Source organism: Lipotes vexillifer, unplaced genomic scaffold (genome assembly GCF_000442215.2).
Source record: "Lipotes vexillifer unplaced genomic scaffold, Lipotes_vexillifer_v1.1 scaffold618, whole genome shotgun sequence".
Taxonomy (NCBI): domain Eukaryota; kingdom Metazoa; phylum Chordata; class Mammalia; order Artiodactyla; family Lipotidae; genus Lipotes; species Lipotes vexillifer.
In genome coordinates this window covers 1,634,368-1,658,005 of record NW_006799025.1, presented here as the reverse complement: position 1 = coordinate 1,658,005, position 23,638 = coordinate 1,634,368, and the positions used below count along the sequence as shown (strand labels likewise).

The 23,638-nt window shown below is 37.7% G+C and overlaps 1 protein-coding gene across 1 annotated transcript in view; it reads right to left on the bottom strand.

Annotated features, from left to right (window-relative positions):
* CADPS2 (calcium dependent secretion activator 2) overlaps window positions 1–23,638 on the bottom strand; it is a 524,381-nt gene that overhangs the window by 138,751 nt on the left and 361,992 nt on the right. The window contains exon 14 of the mRNA XM_007471293.1: window positions 23,356–23,543. Coding sequence (XP_007471355.1) covers window positions 23,356–23,543 — 188 coding nt within the window. The remainder of the gene's footprint in view (window positions 1–23,355; window positions 23,544–23,638) is intronic.

Genomic DNA, 23,638 nt, shown 5'->3' with positions numbered 1-23,638 from the left:
AAAAAAACCCCAACCCAGCCAAAAAAAAAAAAAAAAGGTAGCAACAAAGATTGAACAGAAGCCTTCTTTTACTAAGATTAGGATTGAAACCATAAAATATATCTAAGAGGGATTCAGAATTTATTCTATATCAATTTAAGTATCTGGTAGTATAGCAGTCATCTAAAATTTTGAATATATGAATTTCACTGTCTGTTAAAACAGAGAAAAAGATACATTAATTTCACATTTACTTTAAATATTTATATATTTCAACAAAATGAATCTTTTGCATTTCTTAACACCAATCATATCTTCTCAAATTAACTTATTTTTCTAAAGATTGTTTTAATTTCCAAAGATTTATCACTTGAACTTACTAATTTTAATGTTTATGTATAAAATAGGGACAAGTGAGGATTATGAAAAAAATGGGTATTTAAAATAACTTTCCCAACAAGATTTTTATTTGCTGTTCCCACTGTTTTTTACTTAGACATCTATACGTGTGTGTGCGTGCATTTTTGATGCTTGTAAACTAGTCAGTTAGGATAAAAGCAATTAATTCTAAAGTTATACCTGAATCATACTGGCTTAAAGACTTTTATTCATATCAAAGCATCATTTTTCCCAGAAAAAAAGCCATCATTTAAATCTGAGAAGTTTTTTCTAAAGCAGAGTAAATAATTTGTTATTTCAGAAACTTGCATCCTGCTTGAATTTATGCTTTGAAAATACTACTTACAATTACATTTCATTCTGATCTATCAGAATGCAGTTTGAACGTTAACTGCAGAAAAACTAAGGGCAAAATATTTGGTCTTTCAAAATTTTTAGGAAGGAGGAAAGAAAGTCTGATTTTAAATTCTAGAGCAATGAACTATGAACTAACCCCAATGTTTTAGAATAATTTAACAATGGATTTTTTTTCACATATTACTTCAAAGTCAATTCCTACCAAGCAAATAATAGCACAAAACCCAGACTGTAACCTAAGCATAACTATTGCCAATGATCACAAAAGTTGAATTGGATAGTTCTATACAAATCATTAATTTGGGAATTTGGGCAGACAAGAACTATAACTACATTATGCTATTACACAGACAGCAAAACATCCCATACCACAAAGTTGCAAGTGGTCAATTCACTAAATACACCTATGCAAACTTGATGAAAAAGAGCAAAGAACTTCTCTTTATTGTTCTGATGATTGACATGGTCCTTTGGCCTTGCACTCTGACAGATGCCACACAATTATATTTGAGTGAATTTTACTGTTTGTTTCAACTGTCAAAGGAGATTGTAATCCACAGTGACAGAGTACATTGGTGGGTCACATGAAACTTCGCTGGGGCACATCGCCTACCTGACTGAATGAGGCCAGGGGTTCAGTCAATGAAGAGCGAGAAAAGTCAGTCGGGGGGAATGTCACTCGTGTCACTTTCACTGAGATAAAGACTGTTATACACAGTGAAGGGCTGTCACTTCACTGAGCTTATTACTAAATTATGTATACATCTGACAGGTTAAATACATTTTATACTTTGAGCTTTCCCTTATTCACGTATCTTTATTTTAATGTGTATACCAGACTATATTAGGTATATGAAGTGGCCTTCTGTATCTAAATTATTGAGGCTAAATGGCAACTTTGCTGCAGTCAAGCCTAAAAGTAACAGCTCCTTCTAAAATTATTCTTCCTACTAAATGCAAATACTTCCGTGTCATCAATATCTCCTTGTCATGGTTGCTATTAAAACAAACACAGCAATTATCAACGTGCCTCGTACTGTTCTGTTTTATATGTATAATCACATAGGATGCCCACAGCAATCCTTTCTCTAGTCCCCAAGAGAGGAGTCTGGTGAGCCTCAGGGAGGTTAGGTGACTTCCCCAAGGTCACACAGCTTATAAGGACAGAGCCTGGACTTGAATCTAGGTCTCTTGCATTCCAAATCAGAGGCTCTCAGTGCCCATGCCTTATTGTCTTTCCTCTGTGTTTTAACAGGAAATCAAGAACAATACGAAAAATCCCTAATAAAAAATGGAAGCTATATTTGAGAAGCAACAATGGTGGAACTATTTTAAATACACTTCCTCACATCACACATTTTCTATGTTACCTGTATAAGGCAGAGAGCTTAAATACCAATACAGTTTAAAATACCTACCACTGAATCAGTGATTCAGTTAAAAGAGACGCTAACAAAGGAAACCCTAAAATTTGCGCTTTCGTGCCTTACGACATAGGTACTTGCAGAATCCTGGAGAGATATTTAAACCAGTTTCATTTGATGAACATCTGCCTAGTAGACTCAGGGTAACAGAGATTCAAAGTATAATAGTTTTATAAGCTCAGTTTATAAATTAATTTGTCAGCTATATGTTCAAAACATATTCAGAACTTGACTACCCTTGACCACATCTGCTGCTCCCCTGGTTCCAGTCATCATCAGCTCTTCCCCGAGTATGGCTGTAGCCTTCTTGGTGGCTCTCTCCTCCAGACTTTTCTTTGTCAGAGTGTTGGCTACACGCTATTGTGAGCCATTTTCAAGTGTGAGTCATATCCCTGTAGTGTTAACACTCATTGTAAAAGTCAAAGCCCACTCTGATTTCCTCTGCCTCCTCATGGCAAGTCCTCCACTCTAGCCATGCTGGTCTCCTAGCTAGTCTTCAAACACAGGAAGCATGCTCTGCCTCAGGGCCTTTGCATGTGCAGCTTCCACTGCCCAGGAGCCTTTCCCTATGCACACACATGGCTTGCTCACTCACTTCCTTCTTTTCATTTATTTATTTATTAACATCTTTATTGGAGTACAATTGCTTTACAAATGTATGTTAGTTTCTGCTTTATAACAAAGTGAATCAGTTATACAAAGACATATGTTCCCATATCTCTTCCCTCTTGCCTCTCCCTCCCTCCCAACCTCCCTATCCCATGCCTCTAGGTGGTCACAAAGCACCGAGCTGATCTCCCTGTGCTATGTGGCTGCTTCCCACTAGCTACCTATTTTACTTTTGGTAGTGTAAATATGTCCATGCCACTCTCTTTGTCACAGCTTACCCTTCCCCCTCCCCATATCCTCAAGTCCATTCTCTAGTAGGTCTGTGTCTTTATTCCCATCTTACCCCTAGGTTCTTCATGACCTTATTTTATTCTTCTTAGATTCCATATATATGTGCTAGCATACGGAATTTGTTTTTCTCTTTTTTACTTACTTCACTCTGTATGACAGACTCTAGGTCCATCCACCTCACTACAAGTAACTCAATTTCATTTCTTTTTATGGCTGAGTAATATTCCATTGGATATATGTGCCACATCTTCTTTATCCATTCATCTGTCGATGGACACTTAGGTTGCTTCCATGTCCTGGCTATTGTAAATAGAGCTGCAATGAACATTTTGGTACATGACTCTTTTTGAATTTTGGTTTTCTCAGGGTATATGCCCAGTAGTGGCATTGCTGGGTCATACGGTAGTTCTATTTGTAGTTTTTTAAGGAACCTCCATACTGTTCTCCATAGTGGCTGTATCAATTTACATTCCCACCAGCAGTGCAAGAGTGTTCCCTTTTCTCCACACCCTCTCCAGCATTCATTGTTTCTAGATTTTTTGACGATGGCCACTCTGACCGGTGTGAGATGATATCTCATTGTAGTTTTGATTTGCATTTCTCTAATGATTAATGATGCTGAGCATTCTTTATGTGTTTGTTGGCAATCTGTATATCTTCTTTGGAGAAATGTCTATTTAGGTCTTCTGCCCATTTTTGGATTCAGTTGTTTGTTTGTTTGTTATTGAGCTGCATGAGCTGCTTGTAAACTTTGGAGACTAATCCTTTGTCAGTTGCTTCATTTGCAAATATTTTCTCCCATTCTGAAGGTTGTCTTTTGGTCTTGTTTATGGTTTCCTTTGCTGTGCAGAAGCTCTTAAGTTACATTAGGTCCCATTTGTTTATTTTTGTTTTTATTTCCATTTCTCTAGGAGGTGGGTCAAAAAGGATCTTGCCATGATTTATGTCATAGAGTGTTCTGCCTATGTTTTTCTCTAAGAGTTTGATAGTGTCTGGCCTTACATTTAGGTCTTTAATCCATTTTGAGTTTATTTTTGTGTACGATGTTAGGGAGTGTTCTAATTTCATACTTTTACATGTAACTGTCCGGTTTTCCCAGCACCACTTATTGAAGAGGCTGTCTTTTCTCCACTGTATATTCTTGCCTCCTTTATCAAAGATAAGGTGACCATATTTGCATGGGTTTATCTCTGGGCTTTCTATCCTGTTCCATTGATCTACCTTTCTGTTTTTGTGCCAGTACCATACTGTCTTGATTACTGTAGCTTTGTAGTATAGTGTGAAGTCAGGGAGCCTGATTCCTCCAGCTGCATTTTTCGTTCTCAAGATTGCTTTGGCTATTCGGGGTCTGCCGACTGAACCAAGAAGAAAGAGAAAACATGAACAGACCAACCACAGCACTGAAATTGAAACTGTGACTAAAAATGTTCCAACAAACAAAAGCCCAGGACCAGATGGCTTCACAGGTGAAATCTATCAAACATTTAGAGAAGAGCTAACACCTATCCTTCTCAAACTCTTCCAAAGTATAGCAGAGGGAGGAACACTCCCAAACTCATTCTAGGAGGCCACCATCACCCTGACACCAAAACCAGACAAGGATGTCACAAAGAAAGAAAACTACAGGCCAATATCACTGATGAACATAGATGCAAAAATCCTCAACAAAATACTAGCAAACAGAATCCAACAGCACATTAAAAGGATCATACACCATGTTCAAGTGGGGTTTATCCCAGGAATGCAAGGATTCTTCAATATACGCAAATCAATCAATGTGATACACCATATTAACAAACTGGAGGCGAAAAACCATATGATCATCTCAATAGATGCAGAGAAAGCTTTTGACAAAATTCAACACCCATTTATGATAAAAACCCTGCAGAAAGTAGGTGTAGAGGGAACTTTCCTCAATATAATAAAGGCCGTATATGACAAGCCCACAGCCAACATCATCCTCAATGGTGAAAAACTGAAAGCATTTCCACTAAGGTCAGGAACAAGACAAGGTTGCCCACTCTCACCACTCTTATTCAACATAGTTTTGGAAGTTTTAGCCACAGCAATCAGAGAAGAAAAGGAAATAAAAGGAATCCAAATCGGAAAAGAAGAAGTAAAGCTGTCACTGTTTGCAGATGACATGATACTATACATAGAGAATCCTAAAGATGCCACCAGAAAACTACTAGAGCTAATCAATGAATTTGGTAAAGTAGCAGGATACAAAATTAATGCACAGAAATCTCTGGCATTCCTATATACTGGTGATGAAAAATCTGAAAGTGAAATCAAGAAAACACTCCCATTTACCACTGCAACAAAAAGAATAAAATATCTAGGGATAAACCTACCTAAGGAGACAAACGACCTGTATGCAGAAAATTATAAGACACTGATGAAAGAAATTAAAGATGATACAAATAGATGGAGAGATATACCATGTTCTTGGATTGGAAGAATCAACATTGTGAAAATGACTGTACTACCCAAAGCAATCTACAGATTCAATACAATCCCCATCAAACTACCACTGGCATTTTTCACAGAACTAGAACAAAAAGTTTCACAATTTGTATGGTCACCTCCTTCTTATCTCTACCGACATGACTCAGGATGAGCAAGATTATCTCTAACCACCTGGTGTAAGAGTGTTATCTCCCACTTCCACAGGCCTGTTTATTACTTGCCATTGTATATACTGCCATCGTCCAACATGTGATATATTTATTTGTTTATTGTCTGTCTCTTTGTGCTGTACTCCTAGTGCATAGAACAGTAGCTGGCATACAGCTAATATTCAATATATAAATGCTAAAGAAATGAATGAGTGCTATATAGAATAAAAAGTATCAGTTATATACAATTATAAGAATTCATGAACTAGTAATATCACATAATATTATTACTTATTAGTATTAATATGGCATGAATTATTTGGAAACTTTTTATTATATAACAGTAGGTAAAAGAGAAAAATTTTTGAAAAGCAAGCTAGAGCAGGAATTATAGTTAAGAATTCTGGGTAAAACGATCTCTAACAAAAAATTAGCAGAAAATTTTTAGTGTTTACCTGCCATTTTAATTATTAATGAAATGAACTGGTTTTAATCTCAAGAATAGTTTTCCTGAGATAGTAAAAGCAAAAATAATAATGCCTCTTTGACATTGATAAAAAGATGTTAAAATGTGGTTATTTAAAATTCTAACAAAGAAGACCAGTTTTCTGATTTGAATGTTAACTGGGGTTTAACTCTATGCCTATATTATTATATTATTACGTTAAAGCGGTTCCAACGGGAAGGAAGTGTATGTTCATGTACCAAGAGTTAACATTTTCATTTTTTCCTGAGGCCTGTAGTTACAGAAGTTACATGATTTTAATAAAAATAGTGTTCTGTGAAATAAATTTAAGATATGAACAAGTTATAAAGCAGGTTACACTTCTTTTAGTTATAGATGCTGTCAAACGAGCTATGACACAGAACTTCCTTCCGGTATTACATAATAAGCAACTGAACACCACATGCAGTTGTGTCTATGTTAATTATACTTGAAAGATTCTTAACAAACAGGATCATACAACACAACTTTCTGCCACTGATTCATACTGAATAGACTGATCTTACATCTGCCTATGGGTCATATTCTGTTTTCACAGAAACCATCACATGTGTGCACATGCACACACCCACGCACACACACGCACATAGAGAACACCTTTTCTGAAAGGCGGATTCCTCCAAAAAATAGTTCCTATACATATTAAGGCCTGTACAAATTAATTTTACTCAATTCCTCCATGAACTAAGGGATTTTATAATTTGTGCTATTCATCAATCTGGCATATTAGGTATTTTAAAGCAAACAGAATCCTTTCTGTATATGTGACATCTTGTCATGATTACCAATTCCTTCTGTAATGAGTACAACATAAGCTCTAAAGTGAGGAAGATGTTCTGAAAAGACAACTCGGGAACAAGAGGGACGCACAGTTTAATCCATCCATTTCCTGTGATCTCTGATGGCTTTTGGGGTAGTTCAGAGAATAGTTTCCACGAAGGGAAATGGTGATTTCACTGTATTTCAAGAAAGGTCTGAGAAGAGTACACAACTGTGTTGCAGAGTTGGGTATTTGAGCAGAAGAGAAAATATCAAGGAGGGGATCTGCCTAAATGTTCTGATGTGGACGAACCCAGTAACTTCACTTTCCCTTGGCTCGAGAGTAGACAGTTCATGTGTTTTTCAGTATCATACAACATTTCAGAGGCCCATAAGACTAATACAGACTAATTCTGGCATGTTTAACATCCATTTCATCTGGGTAAATTTAGGTAAAGACGATTTACTGGCTGCCAACATACTTTAAGGAGTAATGGTTCTGTGACACACTCCAACAAAAAGGGTGAAACACCCCATGTATCTTTTTTTTTTTTGAACACCACGAATCATGAGACCTCGTTGGAGGTTCTTAGTGCAACAGTGAGGTCTGAGAAGGCTGACAGTAAAAAAATGGGTTTAATTTGCTTTAACAGCACATCCGCGAATTATTTAGTCATGGTATCTCCCTACAATTCCCACTTAAAAAGCACTATTTAGTGCTGATGAGCATTTGTTCTATTACTCAATGAAAACTATAACATCTTCTGTGGTTATTTTCTTAATCACTTTTATCAGTGGGACAGCTTCTAGATACTTGAAGGATAAATGTGCCCTTTGCTTTATAATCTCTAGAAGTGGACATACCGCCTGGAACAGAGTGCTTGGGAAGTTTGTGGGTTGAATAAATACACCAGGAGTTAACATATAGAAAAGTCCTGTAAATTGATGAGATTTCCTTTACTTTCCCGCCTCATACTCCCTCCCTCCCCAAACTCCTCAGGTAGGTTTGCTTGTCCTGGCAGCTTGGTGGTTTGTGGTAAAAGATATTTTGCAAGCAATGAGTGGGCAAATGACAAAGTTCATGGTGCTTTTGAGTTTCTTATAGGCTTCTTTTCACCTGCCCTCTCTGATGAGGAATGTATGACATCTTAGCTTCCTCCAGAGAGAGTGAGAAGGGGGGAGACACCTAGAGGGTGGTATTTCTGAATTGTCAATTCTGCCTACAGCACAGCAGGTAAAAGTCACTTTGCACTTCGTGTATTTCCCACCAATATCCATTTGTGAACAGAATTAAAAAAAACAACAACAACAGAGGAAGACACAGGACACAAGAAAATAAGAAATGGTGGAAGATGAGGGAGAAAACAATCATCTCTCATTTTTGTTCTCAAATCTATAACACCTCCTATTGTTTCAAACAAAATGATGTATCATTTGGATGCTCATATAATATATAATCAGTGTCCTTTTACTTCCCCTGAAATTTTCAAATATCCAGAAGAAGAAATTAATTCTACCCCTATACATTCATTGAAATAGAAGAAACAGATTTTCTAGGAGAAAATATCTCGGAAACGAAATTTAAAAATCATATTCTCTTTTTCCAAACCCTCCTCCCTCCTGATCCTTTCCATATTTGAATTCCCGACTGTATTCTATTTTCTTTGGAGGTTTTAGATAATTCCACACACAAAAAAGGCAGGAATCTGACACTACGAAGGTAAGTGATCTTGTGACTTAGTTTTTGTGGTGAAGTAATGATGGACAGACAGGTCAAGGTCAGGTATCAAGGTGTCTCGTAACTGTCCTCTCCCGGAACCAACTAAAATATTGCACAAAATTCTAGAACCCAAGAAGAGTATCAAGAGGAGTTTAAAAATAAAGAGAATTAAGGTTGATAGTGTTCTCTGATATAAGTATCATCTCTGCCTAATATTTTAAAAAATAACTTCTTTAAAAAATTAAAGAACTATATACACATCATAATTTGGGAGGAGGATTCAGAAAAATACAAAGACAAAAGTTTTCTTAAATGCCCCAATCAGAACTAACTGGTAATACCATTTTGTAAATATAATCCAGCCTTCTTTCTATAAATCTATACATATATTGCACATTCTAATGTATAATTTGATTCTTTTAATGACGTATAAACATTTTCTCACATCATTTAAATATTCTAATATATGCTTTTTAATGGAAGAATGATATTTCATTATATGGACGTACCATGTATTTTTTTAAAAAATTTATATTGGAGTATAGCTGCTTTACAATGTTATGTTAGTTTCTGACGTACAGCAAAGTGAGTCAGTATACAGTATGTATACATATACATATATCCCCTCTTTTGTGGATTTCCTTCCCATTTATATCACCACAGAGCACTGAGTAGAGTTCCTTGTGCTATACAGTAGGTTCTTATTAGTTATCCATTTTATACATAGTAGTGTATATATGTCAATCCCAATCTCCCAGCTCATCCCACCCCCACTTCCCACCTTGGTATCCATTTGTTTGTTCTCTACATCTGTGTCTCTATTTCTGCTTTGCAAATAAGTTCATCTGTACCATTTTTCTAGATTCCACATATAAGCGATATTATATGATATCATATAGAGTGACTCTGTGACTAACTTCACTCTGTATGACAGTCTTTAGCACCATAATATATTAATCCAATATTCTATTAGTAGAAATTTAGACTTTTTCCATTTTTTTCCTACCATAAACACTGCTGCGATAACCAATCTTACACTAAATATTTTTAACCCATCTCTGATTGTTTCCTTGGGATAAATTCCTGAAAGTACATTGTTAGGTTAAATGGTACTATGGATCAAACTGTATTTCCCTAAAAGTTCATATGTTGAAGTCCCAACCCCCAATATTACTGTGTTTGGAGACAGGGCTTTTAGGAAGTACTTAAGGTAGAATGGGGTCATAGGGCTAGGACACCAATCTGATAGGATTGGTGGCTTTGTTAGAAGAGGAAGAGTGAGATCTTTTTCTCTCTCTTCTGTAAGAACACAGAGAGAAGGGAGTCATTTACAAGCTAGGAAAAGAGTCCTCCTCAAAGCCCAACCACACTGGCGCCCAGACTTCTAGTCTCCAGAACTGTTAGAACATAAATTTCTGTTGTTTAACCCACCTAGTCTATGGTATTTTGTTATGGTAGCCTGAGCTAAGACAAATGAGATGACATTTTCAGGCATTTGATACATATCACAAAACTGCTTCTTAAGAAAGCACTTACCAGTTTATACTCTGACCCACAGTGTGTGAAATTATTAATTTCCCTCTAACCTCATCAACCGTGGTCTTTATCATGTGTTATAATCATTTTCAATTTTATATATAAAAAGGGTATTTCATTGTTTCAATTTATTAATTTCTATGTTGTAAAATGGCACAATCTTGCTGGTTACATGGGGTCTTTCCACGGGCCATAAAACTCACTGCATTTAACTCATGAAGAACACGTAATTGTGAGATCTATTTATGAAGTGCCCCAACATGTCACCTATAAAATTTGTAAACATATGGTCCAATGTCATTCATTTACTTACTCAACAAATATTTATCGAGTACTGGCCAGGTCCTGGGGATACAATACAAGCACAACAGAAATAACTCCTTCCCTAATAGAATTTATAATAGGGAAAGGCATAGAAAAGAAAAGTGAGACAGTAAGTGTACATTACACATTTAAGAAGGGCGAAAGTACAAAGCTCTGATGTAGTTTGAATTTCAGGTAAGGTTTCAGTTTGGGAATATTAAAGCTGAGATGCAATGGATGAGCAGCAGTTAACCAGGGGGCACTTGAAGCAGAGGGGTTAGGGAGAGAGTCCCAGGAGGTTCTCCTTTGAGATGTCCAAATGTTTTTCTCAAAATGCAAGTTTTATCATGTGATTTCTGCTCCTATTATAGTAGACTGACGTGATACTCCAGAAGTCCCGCTTCACTACAAAACTCCTCAACACTGAGTAAATTATAGCAAATACAGTTACATGTTATGTTGTACTTATAAGAAAGTAAAAAATTCTCCCAAGAGCAGGAAAATAAAAATGAATTAGGAGCTGAAATCAAAGTAGGGGTGCATGTGAACACCAGGGCTGCCTTAAGGGCAAATGTCGATTCCAAGGAGGTTCTGTAGCTGTGTTGTTCAAGGGAATGCACCACGGGCTCAGAGACCTAATCTGCATGGGCAGCTAAACTTGAGATGCCTGCAAAAAATGGGACACTTGAATGGGCTATACTATCAGTGAAAGGATGGGCTAGAAAATCAATATCCTTGCAAAGGAGGACAAACAAGGAAATCGGTCTGTTTGTACAACATCTATAGACTGAGTGAAAAGAGTCTTTCTTGAGAATATGCACCACTTGCCTGACCTCATTAAACTGGGTACCACCTATGCAATCGAGGAATCTCCAAGATGGAAAATAAAGCAGCTCCAGTAGCACCTCCTATCACCAAGTAAAAGCAAGAGCAAATCCTTTTGGGAAGCAAGCATTCTCAACCCTGGCCTTGTAGAATTTCCACAGATTAATCCAAGTATACGTGCTTACTACAAAAATTGCTAGCAGAATAAGCAAACAGGTGACCATGGCACAAACATCAGCAGAAACAATGGGTCTATATAAACACCTAGAAATTTTAGTTATTGCAATGATCAGAATACAAAATAACTAATTATAAAAGGTCTAAGGAAACAAAAAAGGAAATAAAAGCCAAGAAAGGAATGAGAGCTACTCAGAAATTACCAAATGGATTTAAAAAAGAACCTAAGAGAATTTCTGGAACGAAAAAAATTTAATAATTGAAATTAACAATTCAATGAGTACGTTAAAAAGCAGGTGTCATAGCTGAAGAGAGAAATGTGGAAGTAGAGCAAGGGCCAGCAAATGATAGTCTACCACCTGTCTTTGTGAATCAAATTGTATTAGAACACAAGCCACACTCATTCATTTACATACTGCCCATTTGGCTGCTTTTGCTATACAGCAAGAGTCAAGCAGTTGTGACAGACCATATAGCCCACAAAGTACAAAATAGTTATTATGTTTACTGTCTAGCCCTTTATAGAAAAAGCCTGCTGAGTCCTGAAATAGAAGACAGAACTAAAAATATTATATAGAATGCAGCTGGAGAAATAAGTAGATAGAATATGTTTTAGAGACATTGGGAGATACAGAAGATAAAATGCCTAATATATGGGTAATTGCAGTTTGAGAGAGCAAGATTGGAGGAGAGACAATATTTAAAGAGACTACAATATTCCAGAACTGATGACAAACATGGATCTTCATATCCCAATCAAGGTAAATTCAAAGAAATTTGTACTTACCCAATATCAGCGCACATGGATCAGAAAGCCACAGAATTCCCAAACAGAATTATTTAAAAAGAAATCCACACTGAACAGTGAACCCAAAAGAACAAAATAATCCTAAAACTGTTAAATCAAATCTCCCTCAAAAGAATGGCAATGAAGCCTTCTTAACCCAGGAAGTCAGAAGAAAATGGAGTACTATCTGCAAAGTTCTGAGAGAAAATAACTGTCAGCGTAGAATGTATAACAAGCAAAATTTTCTTTCAAAAATGTGAATGAAACAAAGAAATTCCAAAATTCATTATCTATAGGTATTCCATTATATGGAATTCCAAAGAATATACTTTAGGAAAAAAGTAATTTCTAAATTGAAGCAAGTATTGAGTATAAAATAATAAAAGTAATGTATAATGTGTAAGATTAGAAAACAAATAAGGATACAGTTAAAATACCAGATAACATAAGCATGTAAGCCAGGAAGCGGGTGACTGGAGGGAAGTGTTCTAAGGTCTCTGCACTTTTCAGAAGGAGGGGAAAATTTGCTGATTAGCATAAGATTTAAAATTTTAGTTACATACATGGTAAAATCTTCAAAAGGTGAAAAATGTAAATGAGGAGAAAAAAAAGAAAATAAACTGGGTGAAACAAAAAGAAGGCAAGAAAGAAACAAAAAGCTTAGAGACATGAGCCAAAAAGAGTCCAAAATAAAATGGTAGAAATGAATTTACTTATATCAATACACATGATAATTGTACATGGACTAAACTAATTAAAAAACAGAAATTGTTATATTGGATAATTAAATCAGAATCTAGTGTGCTATTTATTTATTTATTTTTTTTAAATCTTTATTTGGGTACAATTGCTTTACAATGGTGTGTTAGTTTCTGCTTTATAACAAAGTGAATCACTTATACATATACATATGTCCCCATATCTCTTCCCTCTTGCCTCTCCCTCCCTCCCACCCTCCCTATCCCACCCCTCCAGGCGGTCCCAAAGCACTGAGCTGATCTCCCTGTGCTATGCAGCTGCGGCTGCTTCCCACTAGCTATCTACCTTACGTTTGGTAGTGTATATATGTCCATGCCTCTCTCTCGTTTTGTCACAGCTCACCCTTCTAGTGTGCTATTTATAAGACACAAGAATACAGAAAGATTAAAAGTAAGAATAAACATATACCAGACAAATGCCAAAAGAAGGCTACACTAATAACCATCTAAATAAACTTTAATGTAAAATGCATTATTAATTATGAAAAGGGTCACTAAATCATAATAATAATTTCCATTCACCAGGAATATTTAATAATTTTTGAACTTGAATACACCTAATAAACAGTCTCAAAAGCAAAATTTTGCAGAAGTAGAGGAAGAAAACACCACTGCAGTGGCAGCTTTCCATTCACCTTGGTCATAACCCCACAGATCAAACAGACAAAAAACCAGTAAGAGTTTAGAAGATTTGAACCACAAAACTCCTGCTTGCCCTACCAAGCTACAGAATGTACATATTTTTTCAAATGACATGAAACATTTACAATATTTAACACATAACTGGACATAAAGAAGTCTCAAGTTATGAAGAATCAGTATCATACAGATCACATTCTCTGAATACAAAGAAATTAAGTTAGAAATCAATTTTCAAGAATATAACCCCAAAAAATTCACTTTCCTAGAAATTCTAAAATATACTTACAAACAATCCTGTGTCTAAGAAGAAATTATAATGGGAAGTTAGAATTACTTAGAGTGAATCTGAATCAAATACATTATCAAAATGCATATATGTAGCAAAAGCAGTACTTAGTGGAAATTTAACCTTAAATACTTATTTTAGAAAAGAAGAAAAGATGATTAGTAATGAGTTAAACAGCTAATTCAGGAAGGTAGAAAAAATAATCCTAGGAAGTAGAAGGATGGAATAATAAAATCAAAGACAAAGTGTAATGAAATGGTTGACTACAAAAGGGGGCACACAGGGGAACTTTTAGGGTGACAGAACTAGCACTAAGGTGGTGAATATATGACTCTATGCATTTGTCAAAACCCACAGAACTATAAGAACTGTGTAGCAAAAAGAGTGAACTTTACTGTACACAAGCTTAAAGAAGAAAAAAAATTCTATATCAACTAGGACGCTGAGGGATCCCAGGATGGAATGCATATTGTGCAAGTGGCTCTAACTGTATTGTATGACATAACCTCATTAAACAGAGTGGGGGAAAAAAGAAGGTGTCATATTGAACTTTGGAAAACTTTTTTTTTTTTTTTTTTGCGGTACGCGGGCCTCTCACTGTTGTGGCCTCTCCCGTTGCGGAGCACAGGCTCTGGACGCGCAGGCTTAGCAGCCATGGCTCACGGGCCCAGCCACTCCGCGGCATGTGGGATCTTCCCAGACCGGGGCACGAACCCGTGTCCCCTGCATTGGCAGGTGGACTCTCAACCACTGCGCCATCAGGGAAGCCCAGAAAACATTTTTGATTGGAAACTCTAAGGCCAATAACTAAAGGCCCTGTACACAGTGTACTCTAGTTGGCAAATTCTGAAACTGCTTTACATGTAGACTGGGGCTGAACAAATAAGTAAATGGATGGGATGGTGGAAGCCAGATTTCTCACTGTTGAAGAGAGAAGTTACGAATAAGCAAGAGAGGGTGGCTAATATGAGCTTTGTGGTATTGGACTAGAGGTGGAGACATCAGCATGAACTCATGGGTTAGTATACATACATACATACATATCACCTAGCTGTGTCCACTCAGAGGGCCTGGAAGCAATGGCATCCCAATAGCAATGAGCATATCCATCATCCTGATCTTGGTTTCTCTATACCATTCTCTAAGAAAAGGTATCAGGGATCTTTGGAGAAATGTCTGATTCTAGGGCTGAGGCAGGGAAAAAACAATATGAACTAAAAGCATGTTTTAGTACCAGAGAGTAAGAAAGTGCTCAAAAAAACACACCAAAGGGAGTCTGTCCGAAAGAGCTCTCAACGGCTAAAGCTGGAACAATTTGAGCAACAAAACAAAGTAGTATTGGATTATAACCCAAAGTACAAAGTAACTATACATGAATCCATATTGATATAAACAAGTGGTTGACTAAATACACAGGGGACAAGAGACAAATCTTCATTGCAGAAGAATTCCAATTTACTATATGTAGCTAGTCCTCCCTCCAGGAAGCAGGGTTTAATTCCCCTCTCTTCTTGAGTATGAGTTGAACTTAGTGACCTACATCCAAAAAATAGCACATGGAGACAGCAAAACAATATCTTTACAGTGGAGAAAGCTGGCAAACACTACCTTAACTAAGCGATCAAGGTTAACATGACCAGCTATGTCTTGTAGATATCATGTGCTCCCAGAAAGGATGAGATGAGAGGGTATTTCATTTCTTCAAAAACCGGTAGCCCCAGTCTATCAGTGAGAATGTCAGAGAAACCCAAATTGAGGGACCTTTGACAAAATATTTGGCCAGTACTCCTCTAAACTGTCAAGGTCATGAAAAACAAGGAGGAGAGACTGAGAAACTGCCACAGATCAGAAGAGACTTGAGGACTGAATGTAATGTGGTATCCTGAGTTGGACCTTGGAAAAGAAAAAAGGACATTAAAAAAAAAAGAAACAACAACAACAAAATACCCCAATGGACTGGTGAAATCCAAATAAGGCCTCATGGTTAGTTAAGAGTAATGTGCCAATATTGGTCTTCTAGTTTTGACAAATGTGCTATAGGAATGTATGACATTATTATGTATGTAACATTAAACTGAAATACAGAAACTCTCTGTACCATCTTTGCAATTTTTCTGTATATCTAAAATTATTCTAAAATCAAAAAGTTTATTTTTTCAAAAAATTAATGAAATGGAAAACATAGAAGCAATAGAGTTCAACCAAGCCAAAAACTGCTTCTTTGGAAAGACCAATAAATTTCGCAAACTTCTGATAAGATGGATTGACGGGGAAAGAGAGAGAGAAGGTAAAAATAAACACTATTAGAATGCAAAGGGAAGATATTTATAGGCAGGAAAAAAAGCATAAAAAGAACAATTTCAATAACTTAATATCAATGCATTTGAAAACTCTGATGAAATGCACTATTTCCCAGAAAATCATAACCTGACAAAATTCACTCAGGAAATAAATGGAAAACCTGATAGTTCTTTATAAAATAAACTGATGCAGTGGTTAAAAATCTTTTCACAAATAGGTCCCTAAGGCCAGATGGTTTTGTTTTCCTATTTTTTGATGTAACTTTTATTTTTTGGAATAGGAAAAATATTTCTTTCTTTCTTTATATTGATGTATAATTGATTTATAATATTATATTAGTCCCAGGTGTACAATATACTGATTTGATGTTTTTATGGATAATACTCCATTTAAAGTTATTATAAAATATTGACTATATTCTTGCTGTTATACGTTATATACTTATATCTTGTTTATTTTATACCTAGTGGTTTGTACCTCTCCCAGATGGTTTTAAAAATGGGTTACTGATAAACCTTTCAAATCTCAAACAGAACAAGTGGGAAAGCTCCCCAACTCATTTTATATGGCTACAATACCTTGGATACCAAATCCTGACAAAAACAGTATGAGAAGGAAAAATAATAGGCCAATCTTGTGTCTGTTTAGATCAACACAGATCTAAAAGTACCAAACTGACTGGCAACAGTAATGGTAAATGGTTCAGATGTATATATATAGCTTTTGGGTTTTGTTTGATTGTTTTTATGCAACAGCATCACATACTGCGTTCTTTAAAAATTTTAGTATGTTGGAAAACTACATGGAGATCCAATGCAAGACCCCCAAATTCCTTTCCACACTTTAGATGCTAAGAGGCTTTAAAGGTCCCAAGCTTCAGAAAAGCTACACCAGAAAAGTAGCTCTTGCTTCTGTTCGATTTTAACTTGATCTATATTCAAAGTCATACTGAAAAATCCCTTTGCTTTATCTCTTCCTCAGTGATTTACCTTCAGTAGGCTCTTTTGTGCATTGTTTCAGAAAAAAAACAGGAGTTGCTTGCTGTGCATGAATGGTGTGGAGGGAAAAGAGAGAAAATTGACTAGGTGACCTTAGGAACCGTTCCCTCCAACTTGCAGCCTGGCAACTTCCTTACTGCTTCCTGCTTCTGGCTGTGTCTATGCTGCTGCCCCATTAGGCCCACAATGCTTTCCAGCAACACGAGGGGCTGGGACGGAAGGGGGGTGATCCCAGAACCTCCCCATGGCTCCTTCTAATGCTTATGGGTGGTAGTTGAAGTGAGGCACTTATTCAATGCTTTTCCAGTCTCATCTTCCTGCTTGAGACTTGTGTAAATTGTGCTGCAGTAACACCACTATCAAGTTCACCTTTGCACTGTCAGTCTTTTACAGAGCAATTCCCCAAAGCTTATTTAACTACCATACCATATGTAAAATGTCACTGCTTGATATTTACGTGATATTTTTATCATTTACAAAGTGCTTACATAATCGTATTTGACCTATTCAGGAACCTCATCAGGTAGGCAGCATCGATGATATTACTCACAAGAAACGGGTTGGGAAACTGAGGCTCAGGACCAACTGCTCCAAATGAAATAGCTCAAAAGTGGGGGAACCTCGGCAGGAAGACAGTTGTGTTGACTCCTAGCTCCGTGCTATTTCCAACTTAGTAAGTCTCTACCCACATCGCTCACTTTCTGTTTTTGCCTTGTTTTAAAGAGCATAATTATCTTTAGTATTGAATTCCAGCTTGACTAGGGGTAGATATTTCTGTTTGAAAGTTTGATTGAGGCGGATTTTGATTGTACTATAGTTTCTGATAGAATCAAAAATGGTTCCTCAGTGTATATTTAAAAGGCCCTCATTGGTAACTTATCTCTTCCACCTCTGCACACATATCACCTGGGATAAAATCTGTCAGGTTAGCCACACCGTGTAAATTTCACCTTGTGATGACATTTTATCTGGTTGCTCCCCTGTCCCAGAAGTGAGTCTCTAGATTCACAATGGGTGTGATACCTAGACTTAATTTCTCTTAAGTCATACATCAAAGACTAGAATTAAGAACTGGTAATGAAAATTCTTGATGAGCCTATTTGATGCAGTCTTCTATGATGTGACTCAAAATATGCATCCTTGTCTCCAAAATGAGAGGCAGGAAGTTGAGGCATGATTTCTGAAGTGATAGGTAAGAGGAAATGTTATGATCTCTGAAGACGGAGGTATTGTGATATGATGATTTGACTGATTCCCATGAAGGTTGCCTATTACTCTGTGATATGATCTGGAATCCACAGCAAGTAGGGATTACTTTCCATATAAATTATAGTCACGTTGTACTCCCGGTACCCTGTACTCGAAAGCTCGCACAGCTGAGCTGGTCTTTGCCGGGTGTGTAGCAGCTCTAGGATGGCCCTGCTAGACCGTACAAGAGTCAGCGACTCCACTGCATCCCTTACATTAAACAGTGACATAAAAGCCATTTTGTGTTGCTGCTTTAGTTTCTCCACCATCAGCCTGACTCACAAAACCAAGATGTCTAACCATGCACATCAACCTGGAACTTTGCCCTACAGGTATCGTCTCTGAAAGTCTCTTTTCTCCTCACTGACAGTCCTGAGCTGCGCTAACGCTGAGTGCTGGGCTGTGTTCTTCACGGCCGTCCGTGGCTAGCATCCTGCACGAGCGGGTCCGTTTCTGTCCTTGACTCACTTTTCTCTTTCTTCCTTGGTCTTAGTACCAGCCAGACCTTTTCTGTTTAACTCTATTCTTTTACTCCTGAAACACTCAGAGTGCTATTCAGAGATGCTGTGTCTGCAGGGAAGGCACACGCCTAAGCGCGCTCAGCGCCATGTGACACGATGGGCTCCTGGAAACGGTTCAGATCCAGACAGCACTGCTGTCCTTCGTGTCCATCCATAACAAAAGGCAGTCTTCTTTTCTTTTGAAGTTTTGACAGAGGCGGTTCAGGTAATGAGCAAAACGACTCTTTGAGTGTGTGTCTTGACAGATGGAAAGGTGATCTTAACAAGAGAATACGGCAAACACTGTAGAAAAGTCAGACTTGACATTGACAGTATTTTTAACGGAAGCCTGTATAAATATCAGATGCCACAGACAGGGAAGAGAGAAGCTTATTTTCACAGAGGGAGGTTGCTAAAACCCAGAATATTCTATTAGCAAAGAAATTAAGAATATAATTATTTACACACTGAAATATTTCCACTGAGCAACTACCTATTTTTCACGTTTTTCCTCCTCTTACAACTTACATGCTTGCGGCTGGCTGACAAAGGGAAACATACTAGAATAATGACTAATCAATACTGATAGAGTATTTTATAATTATCCAGGACCTTCACCTTAATATTTCCCCTTTTCCATATAAGAATGCCCATTTCAGAAATGTTAAGTGATTTGCCCAACGTGGGTCAGCGTGCAAATTTCAGAGGCAAGATGCAAGTAGAGATCTTTTGCCTCTTTTAATTCTTTCATTGAGACAGCACGACATCTCCGAGTGACATCTGTTAGATTCTAAACATTATAGGAAACATTATGCCTTTTGGGTTATCTTGGAATATTTCTACCCTAACTGAGGTTCAAATTTCCCTAAAACCTATACTCCTTCCTTTCTTTTTTTCTTAAGTTACATATGACCTAAATGCTGAATCAGAGACTGACTCAAATTTCTATTCTAAAGCACCACCCAGAGATAACTTCATAGGTATATACTTTAACCTGGAAAATGAATTTAATGTGTAATATTAAGTATAATATATGCACGAACGTATAAACATACCTTACATTGTATTTTACAGTGTACCATCATAAGGAAAACAATACTTTACAGAATAGAAGTAACTATGGCAACCCACAGGTTCAAATCAGGCTGCCTCCCAGGTGGTGGCAGCAGCTCCCAATGGCCTCAGTAACTTTCCATTAAAATGTGTCTCAAACACATACATTTTGGGGGCACATAAGCTGAATTTTCCACTTAATGTTCTCAATTTAATTTTACCTTTCTGTGTTAATGACTAAAATAATCTGATCATACAGGGCTCTCTGGGTTTGTCTGTTCCACTGTAACCTTCTTACCCTCTTGCATTTCAGAGTGCTGCCTAACAAGGCGGGGCCGAGCTTTTGATATCCATTGGTCAGGAAGAATTAAGACAGTGTCCAGAGAGATAAGAGACAGTTTCTACTATTGTACAACAGCCCCTCACTTTGACTATCAAAGGTTAGCCATCTGGTTATTCTCCCCTGCTTGCCCTGCCACCTCACCCAACAGCTATCCCCCCCCACAAAGTATGCTGAGTGTGGAGGGTTTAGCTTGGGGTAATAGGAAAAGCGACTAAACTCTGTAACATTCCCCTAATTTCCAAGTAAGGCTGAGTTCCATAATGAGGTGAAAGTCTGAAGAGATTCTGAGATTAGGATCGGTCTTATTTTATTGTAGGATGAGAAAAGGCAGCAGTGGGGACTTCGGCAAGTACTTATTCTATACCCACAATATGCAAGGCACTGTGTTAAGGTTTACAGAGGATAATAGGGGAATGAAAAGTAGTCTTTGCTTTTAAAATATGATCTAGTGCAGCAGAAGCAGGCGTGCACGTGTGCGAGTGTGTGTGTGCATACAAATATACATGATAAAGTTTATAACTACAGGTAAAAGGTTTGTAGTGTTTGTTTGAGTTAACAGAAGTCTTCTTAGAGGAATTTTGTGATATCTGACTGTTTAAAAACTTGAAAAAAGGGGCTTCCCTGGTGGCGCAGTGCTTGGGAGTCTGCCTGCCGATGCAGGGGACACGGGTTCGTGCCCCGGTCTGGGAAGACCGTGAGCCATGGCCGCTGAGCCTGCACATCCGGAGCCTGTGCTCCGCAACGGGAGGGGCCACAACAGTGAGAGGCCTGGGCACAGCAAAAAAAAAAAAAAAAAAAAAAAAAAAAAAAAAACAAAAAACTTTAAAAAAAGAAACCTTACAAGGAGGATAAACAGGTTGTCTGGGGTAAAGATTATGCAATGAAGAATACCGGGAGTTCAAATGAGGTAGACAGAACATGATGATATTGGAAAAACCCGATACTTGTAATTTATTTTTAATTTGTTAATGAAACGAGAATCACCAAAGGCTTTTGCAAAGGAGTATGGTAAAAGTTAGCCTGTAATTTTAAAGGTGATTGCTAGACTAATGTGGGGAGGAAAAAGCAGTAGAGAGATGAATGAAGGTAGATAAGCAAGAAAAAATAAAGGCCAGAATTAGGGTAGACACAACGGAAATGCTAAAAGACAAATCTGAGGAGTACTGTAAAGACAGAATATTGACATTGGCAACAAAATGGGTCTAGGAGGTAAAAGGGAAAGATAAATGGAAGATGAATGGCCATGACTGGAAGTGATATTAATACAAATAACAAAGTCATTCATTCATTCATCAAGTATTTACTGAACACTTACTTTGTGCCTGACTGTTACTTCTTGTCAGGCACTCTGCTAGGAGCTCAGAGAGGTATAGGAGCGGGTTTCGTGAGATGATGGATTTAGTTTTAAACGTGGAGAGCTTGAGGCATCAGCAGAAGATTCAAGCTGCCAGTTGTAGACAGAGATCTGTGGCTTAGGAGAATAATTGGGTGGGAATGATCTGTATGAAGAGAGGTCATACTTGAAGCTGTGGAAAGTGGCAAGATCTCACCAACACAGAATTTTTCACTCAAGTAGAAAAAAATTCTCAGAAAGAAGACAGCAAGTTCAAGAACAGACGTGAGAAAATGCCACACTTGGGGTCTGGAGAAACACGGACTATGAGCAAAGAGACGGCCAAAAAACAATGAAGATGATAGAATAAAAAGAGGAGCGCTGGGATAGCTGCATCAGGGAAATGAGAAGCATTTACAGAAGCACGGGGACTTGGATATTCCACAGCGTCAACTCTCCCATGAGAGTAAGGAGGGTGGAGCTGGAGAAGGCAATCCATTTCAAGCAGCCTCACCGGCAAGTGCGGAGCTGGGGGCCTGATGGGGGAAATGGTGAGAGGAGTTTGGTGGGGAGGAGAAAGAGTACCATGGAGAGGTAGCTTGATGGGATAATAGTACTTAAGACAATGTAAACTATCCCTTCACATTTTTTGGACCACTCACAAGCCAGGCACTGTTCTAAGTGCTTGATACACACAAATGCATTTAATCCCTATCACAACTTATGATTTGAGAGAGATGCTATCTTTCTTACAGATGGAGAAATAGAGACAGAACTCGATGCAGAAACTTGCCCTACCTCACCTAGTTAGCAAGTATTACCGCTCTGTTATGTTGGTGCGGCTAGATGAAGCTTAGGCTTGTGGGAAGAAAGGAAATACAAAGAGGGGGAGATGGAATAACGGGTGAGGCAAGGTACACCCGTTACATATAAAGGGTATGTCCTTTATGGGAGGAGCCCCACCTAGCGAAGATTCCCTGGAACAAGATTGGGAGGAGAGAGGGAGCAAGCTGGAGAGATTTTTAAGGTCAGAGATGCATCGTTGCAGGAGCCTGCATTAGGTGATATTTTGCCCTTTTGGTAAAACAAGAGGTGAGGTCACTGGCTTAGAGTGCTAAAAGGGGATACTTGTCCCTCAAGTGTGGATTAGGGAAGGGGCTGGGAAGAGACTCTACATAAACCCAGTACTTATCTTGCTTTATCGATGAACATTTGTTCCACAGCGGAAAAGTAAGGATCATTAGGTACACACAAACCTGTCAACAAACCCTACCCAGACATCCACATGCATTACAACAGAAATACAGATGACACTTAAGCTGGGCAGACCCTAATACTAGGTGGTACATAAGAACTAAAAGGCGACTTCTAATCTCATAGATTCTCTCTCTCTCTGTTTCAAGTGGCTTTAATGGCAAAAAGAAACATAAAGTGCAGCCCACCTAAATCACTGGCATATTGATGTACATTTTTCCTTTGTGGGGTTTTTTTTTTCCTCTTGCAAGAAGCGTTTGCTATTTAAAAGTAACTAGGTGATAATAGCATTTTTCTCTCTTCCCAAGTCACCCCTCCACATTTCACTGTGTGTTTGCAAGTAAAAATACCTGTTGCCATGCACATGAGAGGCGCAGAACGCAAAGCTGTAATGAAGCAGGGTTGGGTCAATGACAGCACCGTTTTCTGAATGCTCCATCAGTTCTGTAAGGTAGCAGAGGTGTCTGTAACAGCCCCTCACGCCATAACGGGCACAGTACTCATCCAGCACAAAGACTTGGCCAGGGCTAAACCACCCCTGCAAAAGGAAGAACAGAAATATATATATATATATATATTTTTTTTTTTTTTCTTTTTCTGTACCAGGATTTGCTTTTCTGTAGGCACTCTTAG